At 37.2% G+C, this 14607-nt stretch overlaps 1 protein-coding gene across 4 annotated transcripts in view; it reads right to left on the reverse strand.

Moving 5' to 3' along the window:
• Positions 1-14607, reverse strand: part of LOC122432573 (A disintegrin and metallopeptidase domain 3-like) — a 125095-nt gene that overhangs the window by 90261 nt on the left and 20227 nt on the right. For all 4 annotated transcript variants that reach the window (XM_043454592.1, XM_043454590.1, XM_043454589.1 and 1 more), the window contains exons 5-6: positions 8566-8642; positions 7924-8101 (exon numbers count right to left, since the gene is read on the reverse strand). In XM_043454592.1, the coding sequence (XP_043310527.1) occupies positions 7924-8101; positions 8566-8642 (255 nt within the window). The remainder of the gene's footprint in view (positions 1-7923; positions 8102-8565; positions 8643-14607) is intronic.

Genomic DNA, 14607 nt, shown 5'->3' on the forward strand with positions numbered 1-14607 from the left:
GTTGCCTCTGGACCCTCATAAGGTTTCTCATGAGAGAGGTAAGATGGTCTAGTATTCCCATCTGTTTAAGAGCTTTCCACAGTTTGTCCTGAATAGTCATTGGAAGGACTAATGCTGAAGCTGAAACTCCAATACTTTGGCCATCTGATGTGAAGAACGGACTCATTGGAAAAGACCCTGATGCTGGGAAAGATTGAAGGCGGGAGGAGAAGTGGAAGGCAGAGGATGAGATGGTTGGATGGCATCAGCGACTCGATGGGCATGAGTTTGAGTAAGTTCCAGGAGTTGGTGATGGACCGGGAAGCCTGGTATGCTGCAGTCCATGGGGTCACAAAGTTTCTGGAACTCCCTGCATTGTCTATGATCCAGTGAATGCTGGCAATTTGATCTCTGGTTCAAATTAATCCCATCATGAGGACTCTACGCTCATACATAATCTAACACTTATGTCTGAGTTCCTAATACCATCCTACTGAAAGGTTTCAAAATACGAATTGTGGGGGGAAACAAGCTTACAGTAAGTAACAGGAGTAAAGCATTCAGTCATTTACATTCTTTATGTTAACTTTAGATGCTCTTTATTATCCAGGACATTTTCAATTCCTCTTATTTACCATGAGTGTGTTGTACTGAATGTTGGCAAATGATGTTTCTAAAAGTATTGCTATGATTCTGTGGTTTTCTAGCTGTATCATTTTAATTGAGTTGATTGCTGTTTTGCTGTACTGATTTAAGTGATGTTGTCTCAAAGTCCCATAGATACTATGGTCTTTTGAACAAGCAAAACTGTTTTTATAGTATAATGGCAACTTGACTGGATAACAAAAGCTGGATACTGTTTACCTCCTAGAGAAGCTATTTTCTCTCTCACTAGATAGATACTCTTGACTATCTTATAAGCAGTTCATTTTGGCAAATGCTAATGCCAGTCTGACTGCCTTTTTATACTTTTATAAGTGACTTTCTTTGAGGCTAAGATGCCTATAGCATTATTCATCCTTTATTGATAAAGTTCAAAATATATTATATCTTGGTGTCACCAACTTTCATAAAGATTTCTTGAAATCTGAAAATTTTCAAATTCAGGAATTCTTTATTCAACACAGCTTTCTTCTCTCATAAGTTGGATTACATTGACTGTGATTTTATTCATGAATGACAATATCGGTTATCTTGAATTTCCATTAGTAATCTTTTACACTCTGTTAGAGTTCCCTAGAGAAACAGAACTAACACAATGTGTGTGTATATTTGCACATTTAATATACTTATTAAAATGAGATTTATTACAAGAAATTGCCTCACATGGTTATGGAGGCTGGAAAGTCCAAAACCTTCAGTAGGCTTTAGACCTGAGAAGAGTTGATGCTACAGTGCCTGTTGGAAGCCTGTGGCCCAGAGAGTCCTGTCTTACACAGAGGAAGTTCCATTCCTTTCTTAGATTGATGACGTCACTATCAGATGAGGTCTATGCACATAATGGAAGACCATCTGCTTTACACAAACTCCACTGACTTAGTTGTTTATCTTTTTCAAAAACACCTTCAAAGAAACACCCAGAAAATCTGACTAACCATCTGGGGACTATGGCCCAGGGAAGTTGATACACAAAATTAACCATCACACAGTTTTCCCTTTTTTTCCCATCATTTTTTTTTTTTCTCTCCCATCATTTTTATGAGCTTCCCTGATAGCTCAGTTGGTAAAGAATCCACCTGCAATGCAGGAGACCCCAGTTTGATTCCCAGGTCTGGAAGATCTGCTGGAGAAGGGATAGGCTACCCACTCCAGTATTCTTGGGATTCCCTTATGGTTCAGCTGGTAAAGAATTTGCCTGTAATACGAGAGACCTGGGTTCGATCCCTGGGTTGGAAAGATACTCTGGAGAAGGAAAAGGCTACCCACTCCAGTATCCAGGCCTGGAGAATTCCACAGTCTATGGGGTCCAAAATAATTGGACACAACTGAGCAACTTTCACTTTCCAACATTTTTAGGTCATTGCATTCTCTATTTCCTTCAGTTCAGTTCAGTTGCCCAGTCATGTCTGACTCTTTGCAACCTCATGGACTGCAGCATACCAGGCTTCCCTGTCCATCACCAATTCCAGAAGCTTGCTCAAACTCATATCCATTGAGTCAGTGATGCCATCCAACCTCCTCCTGCCTTGAATCTTTCCAAGCATCAGGGTCTTTTCCAATGAGTCAGTTCTTCGCATCAGATGACCAAAGTACTGGAGTTTCAACTTCAGCATCAGCCCTTCCAATGAATATTCAGGACTGATTTCTTTTAGGATGGACTGGTTGGATCTCCTTGCAGTCCAAGGGACTCTCAAGAGTCTTCTCCAACACCACAGTTCAAAAGCATCATTCCTTCCATGCTCAGCTTTGAATATAACGTTATCTTGGGGTTTTATGATAATGTCTGTTCTGTTATTCACCAGTTCTATTGTCAATGTCTTTCATTTTCAAAATGGCTTTGTCTTTCTTATTTGTCTATTTCTTGAGCACTTCCAGAATCTTTAAACAGACTGGGAAAGGGTAGACTTGTGAGTACCAAAGAATGGATCTCTGGGGTTGTATTATTTAGATTAGAATTTTAATGCTGTGACTTAGAATAATAATTTGAACTCTCCAGGTCTCTGCTTCCTTCTGAAGAGAGGGATAAATGTTCTCACTCTCAGGATTGTAGAAAGAATTGGAAAGACAGGGTATACTGTCAAGGTCTTACAACAATTGGTGATACCTAGTACATAGATATATAACAATATCAATATTGTTTTTAACTCATTTTGGATCATGTAATTTGTGTTATATTTTATATTTATATTGGTTTTTATGTCCCCTGTTTATTCCCTTTGTATTCTTCTTTCAGAATACATTCATTTCTTTCATGTCAAACTTTTGTTGAACAAATGTTAGGGATAAGTGACTTACACTATATTTGGTTCATAAAAAATGACCAATTTTTCAAGAATGATATTGCTCCTTCTCTGAGAGGGAAGAAGTCCACGAGAGATACCTGTTCAGCTCAGGTTTATCAAGATGGGGATTCAGACACTCTTCTCCTTCTACTCCTATCTGAATTCAAATACTATTGGGGACACTTTGAGGCCCCGAATTGAAGCTGGAAAAGGAAACAGCTAGCATTTTCATCTACCTTGGTCTTTGCATGAGCAAAGCCCACACATCATGTTAAACCACTGACAGTCAGGAATTTGTCACTTCAAAATCTCGTGGTATTTGACCTAATAGTGTTTACTCATGAAGAATACAGTTTGAGGATAACAGCTTACAAAGTTGTTCCATCTCTTGATTTGACAGAAAATTCAGTGTATTTGGCAACTACTCCTTAGAAATTTGGTTGTGTTGTAGCCTGCTAATCTTCTCATTCCTGGTGAGATTAGGGTCTCTCTCTGTTATTCTAAGTGTGGTCTGTTTTACACATTAGGAGGGGTATTCACAATAGGGAGGAAAGAAATGGTTTTAATTAAATATATCAATTATATAGTTCTGACTGGGTAAGTAATTATAGGCTAAAGATTACCTTGCCTTATTTTAAGTAATTTTTGTGTTGCCTTTCAATCTTCAATATTGGTGCTAAGTAGTTTCATGCCATTCTACATTGTGTTTATACATAAGAAATCAGATTTTTAAAAATATTGATTTAGAACCCCTGCTTAAATCATTTTGATTCTCAATTTCATTTGTATTGGAACTCATACTACATCACCTGTATTGTTATTTTAATTGAATATCTTATCTCTCAAATTCCCTTGTCACTTTTGTTTATACTTTAGTTGTGTGTGATTTCTGGAATTTTAAGTGATGAACTTTCGAGTTTTTACACATGGTGGCTCAGATGGTAAAGCGTCTGCCTATAATGCGGGAGACCTGGGTTCGATTCTGGAGTCAGAAAGATCCTCTGGAGTAGGAAACGGCAACCCACTCCAGTACTCTTGCCTGGAAAATCCCATGGATGGAAGAGCCTGGTAGGCTACAGTCCATGGGGTCGCAAAGAGTCAGACACGATTGAACGACTTCACCTTACCTTACCTTAGCATGCTTTTAATTCCCAAGTACTGTTATCTGCTGAATTTTATTTTTTAAACAGTGCTCTGTCCTTAATTTGTGGAGGAAATATTTTCTCCAACCTTTCTGAGTATGGGCTTCCCTAGGGGCTTAGTCAGTAAACAATCTGCCTGCAATGTGGGAGACCTGGGTTCGAGCCCTGGGTTGGAAAAATCCCCTGGAGGAGGCTATGGCAACCCATTACAGCGTTGTTGCCTGGAGAATCCCATGGACAGAGGAGCCTGATGGGCTGCAGTCCATGGGGTCACAAAGAGTCGGACATGACTGAGAGACTAAGCATAGCACACCTCTCTGAGTATATTGTCATGTTGCTTTCTTCACTCTCTCTCTCTCCACTCCTTAGTGCCTCAAGATTAAACACTTTGAATTTTTCCATGACAATATCTACCAGATTAAATTGTTTCATCCTATGTCTAGTGCTTCTTCATATTAGGCATTGACCACATATTGCAATATCTACGACCACATATGGAGCTTATGACCTGCTGTCTTCAGAGAGTGTAAATTCTCTGGAATGTTTAATGGGAAAACCTTGCTGTCAGCATGCTTAGTTTTGATTCTTTGGAGTGGTTCAATTCCCTCCTGGATTCTAATGAACATCTTAGAATATTTAAACCGATTTCCCACCCTGTAGTGTGTCAAGTTTAATATATTCACACTAATTTTGGTATCATAACCACCTTGTATTATGATTTACAAAGACATCTATGCCTGGTGACCCCACTTCACACATTCCACCCACAAAAAGAGTCTTAGACTATCTGTGAGTTCACAGCAGAAACAATTGTTTAGGAGAGGAAATTAGGTTTTATACGTATTTTTAAACTTATTTTCAACCACTTCTCTTCCTAGACCCACCCTTAATATCATTTCCTTAGGTATTTGGACTCACAGTTAAAAAGACATTTCAGTAGTTCCCTTGTGCAAGGGTCCCCGATCTTGGGCCATCAATCAGTAACAGCAGTGATATCCCTGGTTTCTTCTTAGTTCTGAAATTTTAGTGTCTTTTATTTCATATTGCATTTTATTTTGTATCCAAATTTTCCATAATTAGTCCAATTACCTTGCTTCAGTACATGAGAAACTATTAATAGGAAGTACTAATAGTAGTAGTAGGAGCAATATTTATTGATATTCACTGATCACTTACATTTCCCACATACTATGCTAAGTAATTTCCAATTACAAATTTATTGAAATTTTAAAGTACCTATGTGAATTGGATATTATTATTATTACTGGATTTTTACAGATGAGAAGATTTAAATATAAAAAGATGATATGCTGCTGCTGCTAAGACGCTTCAGCCATGTCCAACTCTATGCGACCCTATAGACAGCAGCCCAGCAGGCTCCCCCGTCCCTGGGATTCTCCAGGCAAGAATACTGGAGTGAGTTGCCATTTCCTTCTCCAATGCATGAAGGTGAAAAGAGAAAGTGAAGTCGCTCAGTCGTGCCCCACTTGGAGCGACCCCATGGACTGCAGCCTACCAGGCTCCTCCATCCATGGGATTTTCCAGGACGAGTACTGGAGTAGGGTGCCATTGCCTTATTACTCAGCCAAATACTTGTGGCTACAGTCTAACTGACTAGAACTTCAGGCTATGGCAGTCTGAACTGTATGTTACCTTTGTCTCTGTCAACCCCTCTCTTATCGCTGACTCTTCAAGTCAAGTTGGGGGTTTCAAGTGCAGGGCTATTTGTTTTTGCCATAACATGTCAATCCATTTGGGTTTTCCCACTGCCATAGAAGAGGGTTCATGGAAACCTTTAAAGTTATTTTATGTGACAATGCTCTGTTTCAGTTTTGAAAATGGTCTTCAATTGTGTCAGTGTTGTACTGCAACAGGCGGATGGCATAGTGTTGGGAGTCACATCTCAGTTCTATTAAAAAGGAAATTTTCATTTCTATATAAAACTATATTTTATCATTTTTATGACATTCTGAAAGGGTAATTTTAAAAATCTGCATTATACCAATATTTTTGACAAAATAAAGAAAATCAACAATGAGATGGAGATCATCAAAAATTAAATTCACATTTCATATTACAATTTTGTTTTGCTTCTCTAAACAGCATATCCAGTTTTGAAATGAATATGTGGACAGAGTTTCATTTTATTAACTACTGATGGCAAGATGTAAAGTTGTGCAAGCATTTTTAAGGAGAAAGAATATATATATCTAAAAATTTTGGAAATATGCCTATTTCTAGATAAAAGCATTTTTAAGAAAAGTGTGAATATTCAAAAATCTGGTATATTCATGCAGTATTTCTTGATTGAAGTTAAAAATATAAATATGCAAAATATAACATAATGTTATACAGCATAAGTTTTAAATTTATATATTTATATATAATATAATTGTATATGAAAAACAATATATCAAAATGATTGTCCTGGATTTCACAATAGCCTTTTGCCTAGAGAATAGTATTATGGTCAATTCTTATTATCCTTTTGCTTACATTTAAATTTTTAATAATATTAACTAACATTAATTTAAAATAATAATAAATGCAATGTAACAAAGATGTTTACTCCTTGGAAGGAAAGTTCTGATCAACCTAGATAGCCTATTAAAAAGCAGAGACATTACTTTACCAGCAAAGGTCCGTCTAGTCAAGGCTATGGTTTTTCCAGTGGTCATGCATGGATGTGAGAGTTGGACTGTGAAGAAAGCTGAAAAATTGATGCTTTTGAACTGTGGTGTTGGAGAAGACTCTTGAGAGTCCCTTGGACTGCAAGGAGATCCAACCAGTCCGTCCTAAAGGAGATCAGTCCTGGGTGTTCATTGGAAGGACTGATGCTGAAGCTGAAACTCCAATAATTTGGCCACCTGATGTGAAGAGTTGACTCATTGGAAAAGACTCTGATGCTGGGAGGGATTGGGGGCAGGAGGCAAAGGGGACGACAAAGGATGAGATGGCTGGATGGTATCACCGACTTGATGGACATGAGTTTGAGTAAACTCCGGGAGATGGTGATGGACAGGGAGGCCTGGCGTGCTGCGACTCATGAGGTTGCAAAGAGTCGGACACGACTGAGCGACTAAACTGAACTGAACTGAACTTAATGATAAGTGAAAACTTATATTATCCTCTTAATAGCACAAACGAAATTTCAAAGAAAAATACATGATTAGGTAATTTTTAAAAAATATTCCTTTATAAATCATCTTTATAACTAGATACCGTAAAAGAGTTAGAACCAATGCCTCAAAGTTCTAAGAACACTATGTTTAGACGGTGAGATATGAGACATTTCTTGCCTCGTTTTTACTTTTGCATTTTCTATCAAAATTAACTTTTATTTTCACGAAGTTAATGAAGTAACTAAATGGCAAAACAGATGACACTTACAATCAGCAAATTTGAGTACCATTATAATATTAGGATGGAAATTCAGTAACAGTGGAACTGTGCTACCCTAGAACTGCAATGATTCCTAAATGCAATAATAGAAGCAGGTAGAAAACTGGATTTACATGATAATCAAGCAAGATGGGACTATTCCTACATATTAAATGACAAAGGTCATTATCAAATTTCCACTTAATATTTTAATTTAATATTGTGCATATTTGCATAAAAGTACTTAAAAGACATATCTGCATAAAATATTTAAAATTAGGTATATGTGAGAATTTTAAATTATATATTTACAGCTATTAAATTTTTAAATATTATATGACTAAACAAAATATATTTAAAATAAATACCTTATAAGAGAAGATTTTATTATAACCAGTATCACTTTAAATTTGTTTTCCAAATGTACCAGATATCAATGTAAGTATGTTTATCATAATTTGCATACTTGAGCTACTTACATTTGATTTCACAAGAATTTTGTAGGATTGATCTGCAAATTGAGTGGTAGAATTATTTTCTGTTATGGGAGAAAAATCACTTTTTTTATCCCTTATCAGATAAATCACATGCTCAAATGTAGTTGAAGATTCCAGTGGTTCAATTCCATAACTGACATTTTCAAACTGCAATAATCCCCTGAATATTGAAACACATAAAAAGAAATTTAAAATATGGATTTCTCAATAATGAACATAAATAAATACTAAAAGAAAACATTAAGTAGAAATCTGATAATGATTTTGTCATCTAATATCTAATGATAGCCCCGTCTTACTTCCATTAACATGTAAACCCAATTTTCTAACTTCTTCTATCTATTATAGCATTTAAGAGTCATTGCAGTTCTAGAGTGGATCAGTAATAGGGTTATGTCTCATTCTGATGACAGCTTTTTCTGAATGAATTTTATAATTGCAAGCCTGGGAGAGACACAAAGAGTATAGCGGAAAAGATAAGACAAGCAGGCACAGAAAGTAGATGAGAAGAAATACAATGCAAGTGTCTATTTTCTTTGTCTTCCATCTACCCTTCAAGAAGTTTCTAAAAGTTAAAGGGTACACTAGATATCAACTATATACATCTCTGGAATATGTCATTACCTGAGTCCAGAGCAGGTACTAAGTGTCACAACTGAATTTGGAATCTCTGTGGCATATCCTTGATAAAAGCAATAGCCCTGCACAGGAGTAATATAAAGACACATCAGTAATGATTAGCAAACAAAGCGTTTGGTTTTATTGATAACCCTCATCCTAGACATCATCAAACATCAGATTTAAGCATTCCATTATACAATTCAACAGACATTTCATTTCCTCTTTAGCTTTCTACAGTCTTTTCCCCTTGACACTCTTCTGTCTATAATCACAACTCCTATTCTCTCCCAAAGGATTTTTGCTGTAAACCTGAACTTTTCGTAAATAACGTTCTGATCTACATCTTATAATTCTCAGTCCACATTTTGAATATATAGCCTAAAAATGCTACCTCAAGATAATCACCAGCATTAATCACAGACTTCCACTGTGAGCATTTCATTTGTTTTATTCTAAGTAAGACCAAAATATCTTAACTGACCTTTCTTCACTATTTTCTACTATCTCATCATGTTGATCATCCTTACTTGAAAGTCTCTTCTCAATGGACTTTCAAAACATTACTCTTCCTACATTCTCCACTGATATAGTATTTTACTGAAGTTCCTTCTCTTCCCTAAGAAGTGTACTGATATCTAGAATCAACCTTGTTCCTCAGTTAATCCTGGACTATGAACACACTATTATTATCACATTCTTATGTATGAATGTGTTTCTGTGGCATAAGTGTCCATACATACAAATCCATCAGTAAGCATTCACTCATCTCAATACTCGGCTTAACTCCTATCTCCAACCAACTGATAGAGGCAGAGCATACACGACTCCACAGTCAGACAACAGTGGCAGCCACTTCTGCTCACAGTGGTGCCAGCAAACTATGCCACAAGCCTTCACAAAGACGTAGAATGCAAACCAGCTCCCAACACTTTACCCAGCAGAAGACAGCATCTCAGTTTATGCATCTCCTGGCCTTGCACACCCAATAAGAGAAAATGATCCTCGTGAGATGATTCTCAACACTCCAAACTCAAAGCAGCCACAGTGGCCTAGATTAAAAACTTTCCTCTCTCAGGGGCGCTAGCAGAGATGAGAAGCACATTGATAGCCAGTGACTGGCATACAGCTAGAGGAAATGTTCTTCATTATATGGTTCCCTCATCAACCAATATCACCAAGCAACAGAGGGTGGCCCAGGAAAGAAAATTTCCTGCCATGGGCTGCCCCGGCAGAGAACCTGTGAGCTCCAGATGAGCCAGGAAGAATGAAGGACAACAAGATATCAAAAGTCCCAAGAAAGCTAAAAGGTTACTGGAGCAGCAATCACACTAAATTTGAACTTAAACTGGGAGTTTGCCTCAACAATAGACGATTTCAATGACAAAGATACAATCTAAAACTATATACTATATCAAGAACCAAGAATATCACAACAAAATGGGAGAAGACACCAGATGCTGCAATATTGAGATTAGCCACATGCTGGAATGATCCAATGGATTTTAAAGCAGCTGTGAAAATACTCATTCAATGAACATTTTAAAATCATCCTGAAACAACTGAAAGAATAAGAAAATTTCAGAAATGAAATAGAAGCTATTAAAAATAACAACTAAGAAATTAGAAACAAATAATATAATAATAAAAACAAACAAAGAAAACAACCCAAACTGGGTAGGCACAAACGTAGAGTGCAGATGACAAGGGACGGAATCAATGAACTAGAGACAGATGAGTAAAATTTACTCAATATATAAGTCACAGGAAAATTAACTAAGAAAATGAATAAAGTTCCAAGAACACATGGAACATTACCAAAAGTTTTAAGATATATGTCAGAATCCATTAAGGAGAAACAGAAAGAATGCAGAGTAGAAAAAACATTCAAAGAAATAAAGGCTTAATACTGGTCAAAAGATGGTGGTTTAGAAATCCCTGGATCTGCCATCCTCCATCAAATACACCAAGTGAGTAGCAATTAATGCACCAATTCCATCTGTGAGAGACCATGAAATAACTGACTGGCTCGTGCAGATCTTTCAGTGAATGCAACATCAGATGCACCAAAGCCAGTAGGGAGACTTGGGATGACTGTTCAGCAGAGACTCTGCCCCAGAGTGCTACCTTTAGATTAGATAAGAGATAATCTAGCTTCCAGATTGACCCAGGGCAGCAGAGGGTGTTGTTCAAGCAAGCAGTGCCCCAGTGTTTCTGAGGAGAATACCCAAGGAGCAGTATCAACAAAACTGGGCAGTCTAATCACCCAAAGCACAATGGAGATGGTGGCTTGGGTTACTTGACACCATTGCCTCCCTTCCCTGCTTGTCCACACTCATCACAGAGTGAGAAGAAGAAAAATCCCACCTCTCTGCCTCCACTGCAGGAGACAATAGTTGACTGATTGAATGCAGTGCTCCCACTTCACCAATATCGACCCAAGAACCAGCATTTATCTCTCCAATCTTGCAGCACTGATGCCTCAGTACAGTCTGAGGGAGAACAGGGGCACTAACTTGGGATAACAGAGAACAGTGATCATCCCTTCTGACCAGCAGAGACAGAGTAAAAAACCCCACAGAGATCTGCTTCTTCCTGAAGAGAGAAACAGCTGGTAGAGGACCCCCAATTCACTGGCTGGGCTGATTTGTGGGGGTGTCCTTCTGTACATGGCCACTCATGAAGACTCTGTGAGGGGACTGCTTTGTCTAATGAGCAGACACCAAAGTAGAGTGTTAAGTAAAATGAGGAATAAAGAAATGATATTTCAAACAAAGGAACAAGATACAGGCTGAAATTGACACTACTGAAATAAAATTAATGTACCTAATAAAAATTTCAAAATAAAGATGTTCCCATAAAGATGCTCACTGAGGTTAGGAGAACAATGCATGAAGCAAGTGAGAGTTTGAAAAAAAAAAACAGATAAAATATTAAAAGTATCAAACAGAAATCATGGAGCTGTAGAATAATTGCTGCTGTTGTTTAGCTGCCAAGTTGTGTCCAACTCTTTTGCTACCCCAAGGACTGTAGCCCACCTGAATCTTCTGCCTGTGTGACTTTCCAGATGAGAATACTGGAGTGGATTGCTATTTCCTTCTGCAGGGGATTTTCTTAGCTCATAGATTGAACCTGTCTCTTGCATTGGCAGGCAGGTTCTTTACCACTAAGCCACCAGGGAATCTGGTGGCTGAAACTGAACTGAAAAAATTCACCAGAAGTCTTCAACAGCAGATTACATCAGACATAAGAGAGACTCAGTTGAACTCCAACAGATCAAAGGAGCAAAGGAAGACAGTAAAAACTGATCAAATCTTACAGGAGTTATGGGGTAGTAATTAAAGTTTCCACTTTGGAAACTAGAAAAAAGAAAAGCAAATTAAATCCAAAGTAAGCAACAGAAAAGAAATATTTAGAATTGATAAGCCTCTTGCCAGGCATGCTAAGAGAGATGATACTAATTACTGATATCAGTATTATAAAAGAAATATCTTAACTATAGCCTCATGTACAGTAAAAGAATAATAAAGGAATGAGTAAACAACTCTATGTCCACCAATTTGAAATCCTGGATAAAATGGTCCCACTATTTGAAACACACCATTTCTCAAACCTCATGAAAGAGGAAATAGACAATCTGAATACGTCTGATTCTATTAAATAAGTTGAATAAAATTGACCACCTGCCAAATCACAAAGCAGCAGGCAGGCCCAGATGTTGTCACAGTTGAATTCTGCCAAACACTTGAGTAAACCATATCAAATCTCTACACATTCCTTCAAAATACAGAAACAGAACAAATACTTCAAACTCATGCTATGTGGACAATATTATACTAAAACAAAAACAACCAATGACACTTAAAAAAAAATAATAACACATTAAAATCTCTCATGAGCATATATGCAAAAATACTCAACAACATATTAGGAAATAAAAGTCAACAATAAATTTAAAAATTGTAAACCAAAACCAAGTGGGCTTTATCCCAGATATGCAAAGGAGGTTCCACATTCAAAATTCGTTTGCAGATGATATGATCCTCTACATAGAAAACCCTAAAGACTCTACCAGAAAATTATTAGAGCTAATCAATGAATATAGTAAAGTTGCAGGATACAAAAGTAACACACAGAAATCCCTTGCATTCCTATACACTAACAATGAGAAAACAGAAAGAGAAATTAAGGAAACAATACCATTCACCATTGCAACAAAAATAATAAAATAATGAGGAGTATATCTACCTAAAGAAACAAAAGACCTACACATAGAAAACTATAAAACACTGATGAAAGAAATCAAAGAGGACACAAATAGATGGAGAAATATACCGTGTTCATGGATTGGAAGCATCAATGTTGTGAAAATGAGTATACGACACAAAGCAATCTATAGATTCAATGCAATCCCTATCAAGCTACCAACGGTATTCTTCACAGAACTATAACAATTAATTTCAAAATTTGTATGGAAATACAAAAAACCTCAATAGCCAAAGCAATCTTGAGAAAGAAGAATGGAACTGGAGGAATCAACCTGCCTGACTTCAGGCTCTACTACAAAGCCACAGTCATCCAGAGAGCATGGTACTGGCAGAAACACAGAAATATAGATCAGTGGAACAGAATAGAAACCCTAGAGATAAATCCACATAATTACAGACACCTTATTTTCGACAAAGGAGTCAAGAATATACAAGGGAAAAAAGACAATCTCTTTAACAAGTGGTGCTGGGAAAACTGCTCGACCACTTGTAAAAGAATGAAACTAGAACACTTTCTAACACCATACACAAAAATAAACTCAAAATGGATTAGAGATCTAAATGTAAGACCAGAAACTATAAAACTCCTAGAGGAGAACATAGACAAAACATTCTCCTACATAAATCACAGCAAGATCCTCTATGACCCATCTCCCAGAATATTTGAAATAAAAGCAAAAATAAAAAATGAGACCTAATGAAACTTAAAAGCTTTTGTACAACAAAGGAAACTATAAGCAAGGTGAAAAGACAGCCTTCAGAATGGGAGAAGATAATAGCAAATGAAGAAACAGACAAAAGATTAATCTCAAAAATATACAAGCAGCTCCTGCAGCTCAATTCCAGAAAAATAAATGACCCAATCAAAAAATGGGCCAAAGAACTAAACAGACATTTCTCCAAAGAAGGCATACAAATGGCTAACAAACACATGAAAAGATGCTCAACATCACTCATTATCAGAGAAATGCAAATCAAAACCTCAATGAGGTACCATTACATGCTAGTCAGAATGGCCGCTATCCAAAAGTCTACAAGCATTAAATGCTGGAGAGGGTGTGGAGAAAAGGGAACCCTCTTACACTGTCGGTGGGAATGCAAAGTAACACAGCCACTATGGAGAACAGTGTGGAGTTTCCTTAAAAAGCTGGAAATAGAACTGCCATATGACCCAGCAATCCCACTCCTGGGCATACACACTGAGGAAAACAGAACTGAAAGAGACACGTGTACCTCAATGTTCATCGCAGCAGTGTTTATAATATCCAGGACATGGAAGCAACCTAGATGTCCATCAGGAGAGGAATGGATAAGAAAGCTGTGGTACATATAGACAATGGAATATTACGCAGCCATTAAAAAGAATTCATTTGAATCAGTTCTAATGAGATGGATGAAACTGAAGCCTATTATACAGAGTGAAGTTAGCCAGAAAGAGAAACACCAATACAGTATACTAATGCATATATATGGAATTTAGAAATATGGTAAAAATAACCCTATATGCAAGACAGAAAAAGAGACACAGATGTATAGAACAGACTTTTGGACACTATGAGAGAAGGACAGGGTGGGATTTTTAGAGAGAACAGCATCAAAACATGTATATTATCAAGTGTGAAACAGATCACCAGTCCAGGTTGGATGCACGAGACAAGTTCTCGGGACTGGTGCACTGGGATGACCCAGAGGGATGGGATGGGGAGGGAGGTGGGAGGGGGGTTCAGGATGGGAAACACATGTAAATCCATGGCTGATTCATGTCAATGTGTGGCAAAAA

This window comes from Cervus canadensis, chromosome 31 (genome assembly GCF_019320065.1).
Source record: "Cervus canadensis isolate Bull #8, Minnesota chromosome 31, ASM1932006v1, whole genome shotgun sequence".
NCBI lineage: Eukaryota > Metazoa > Chordata > Mammalia > Artiodactyla > Cervidae > Cervus > Cervus canadensis.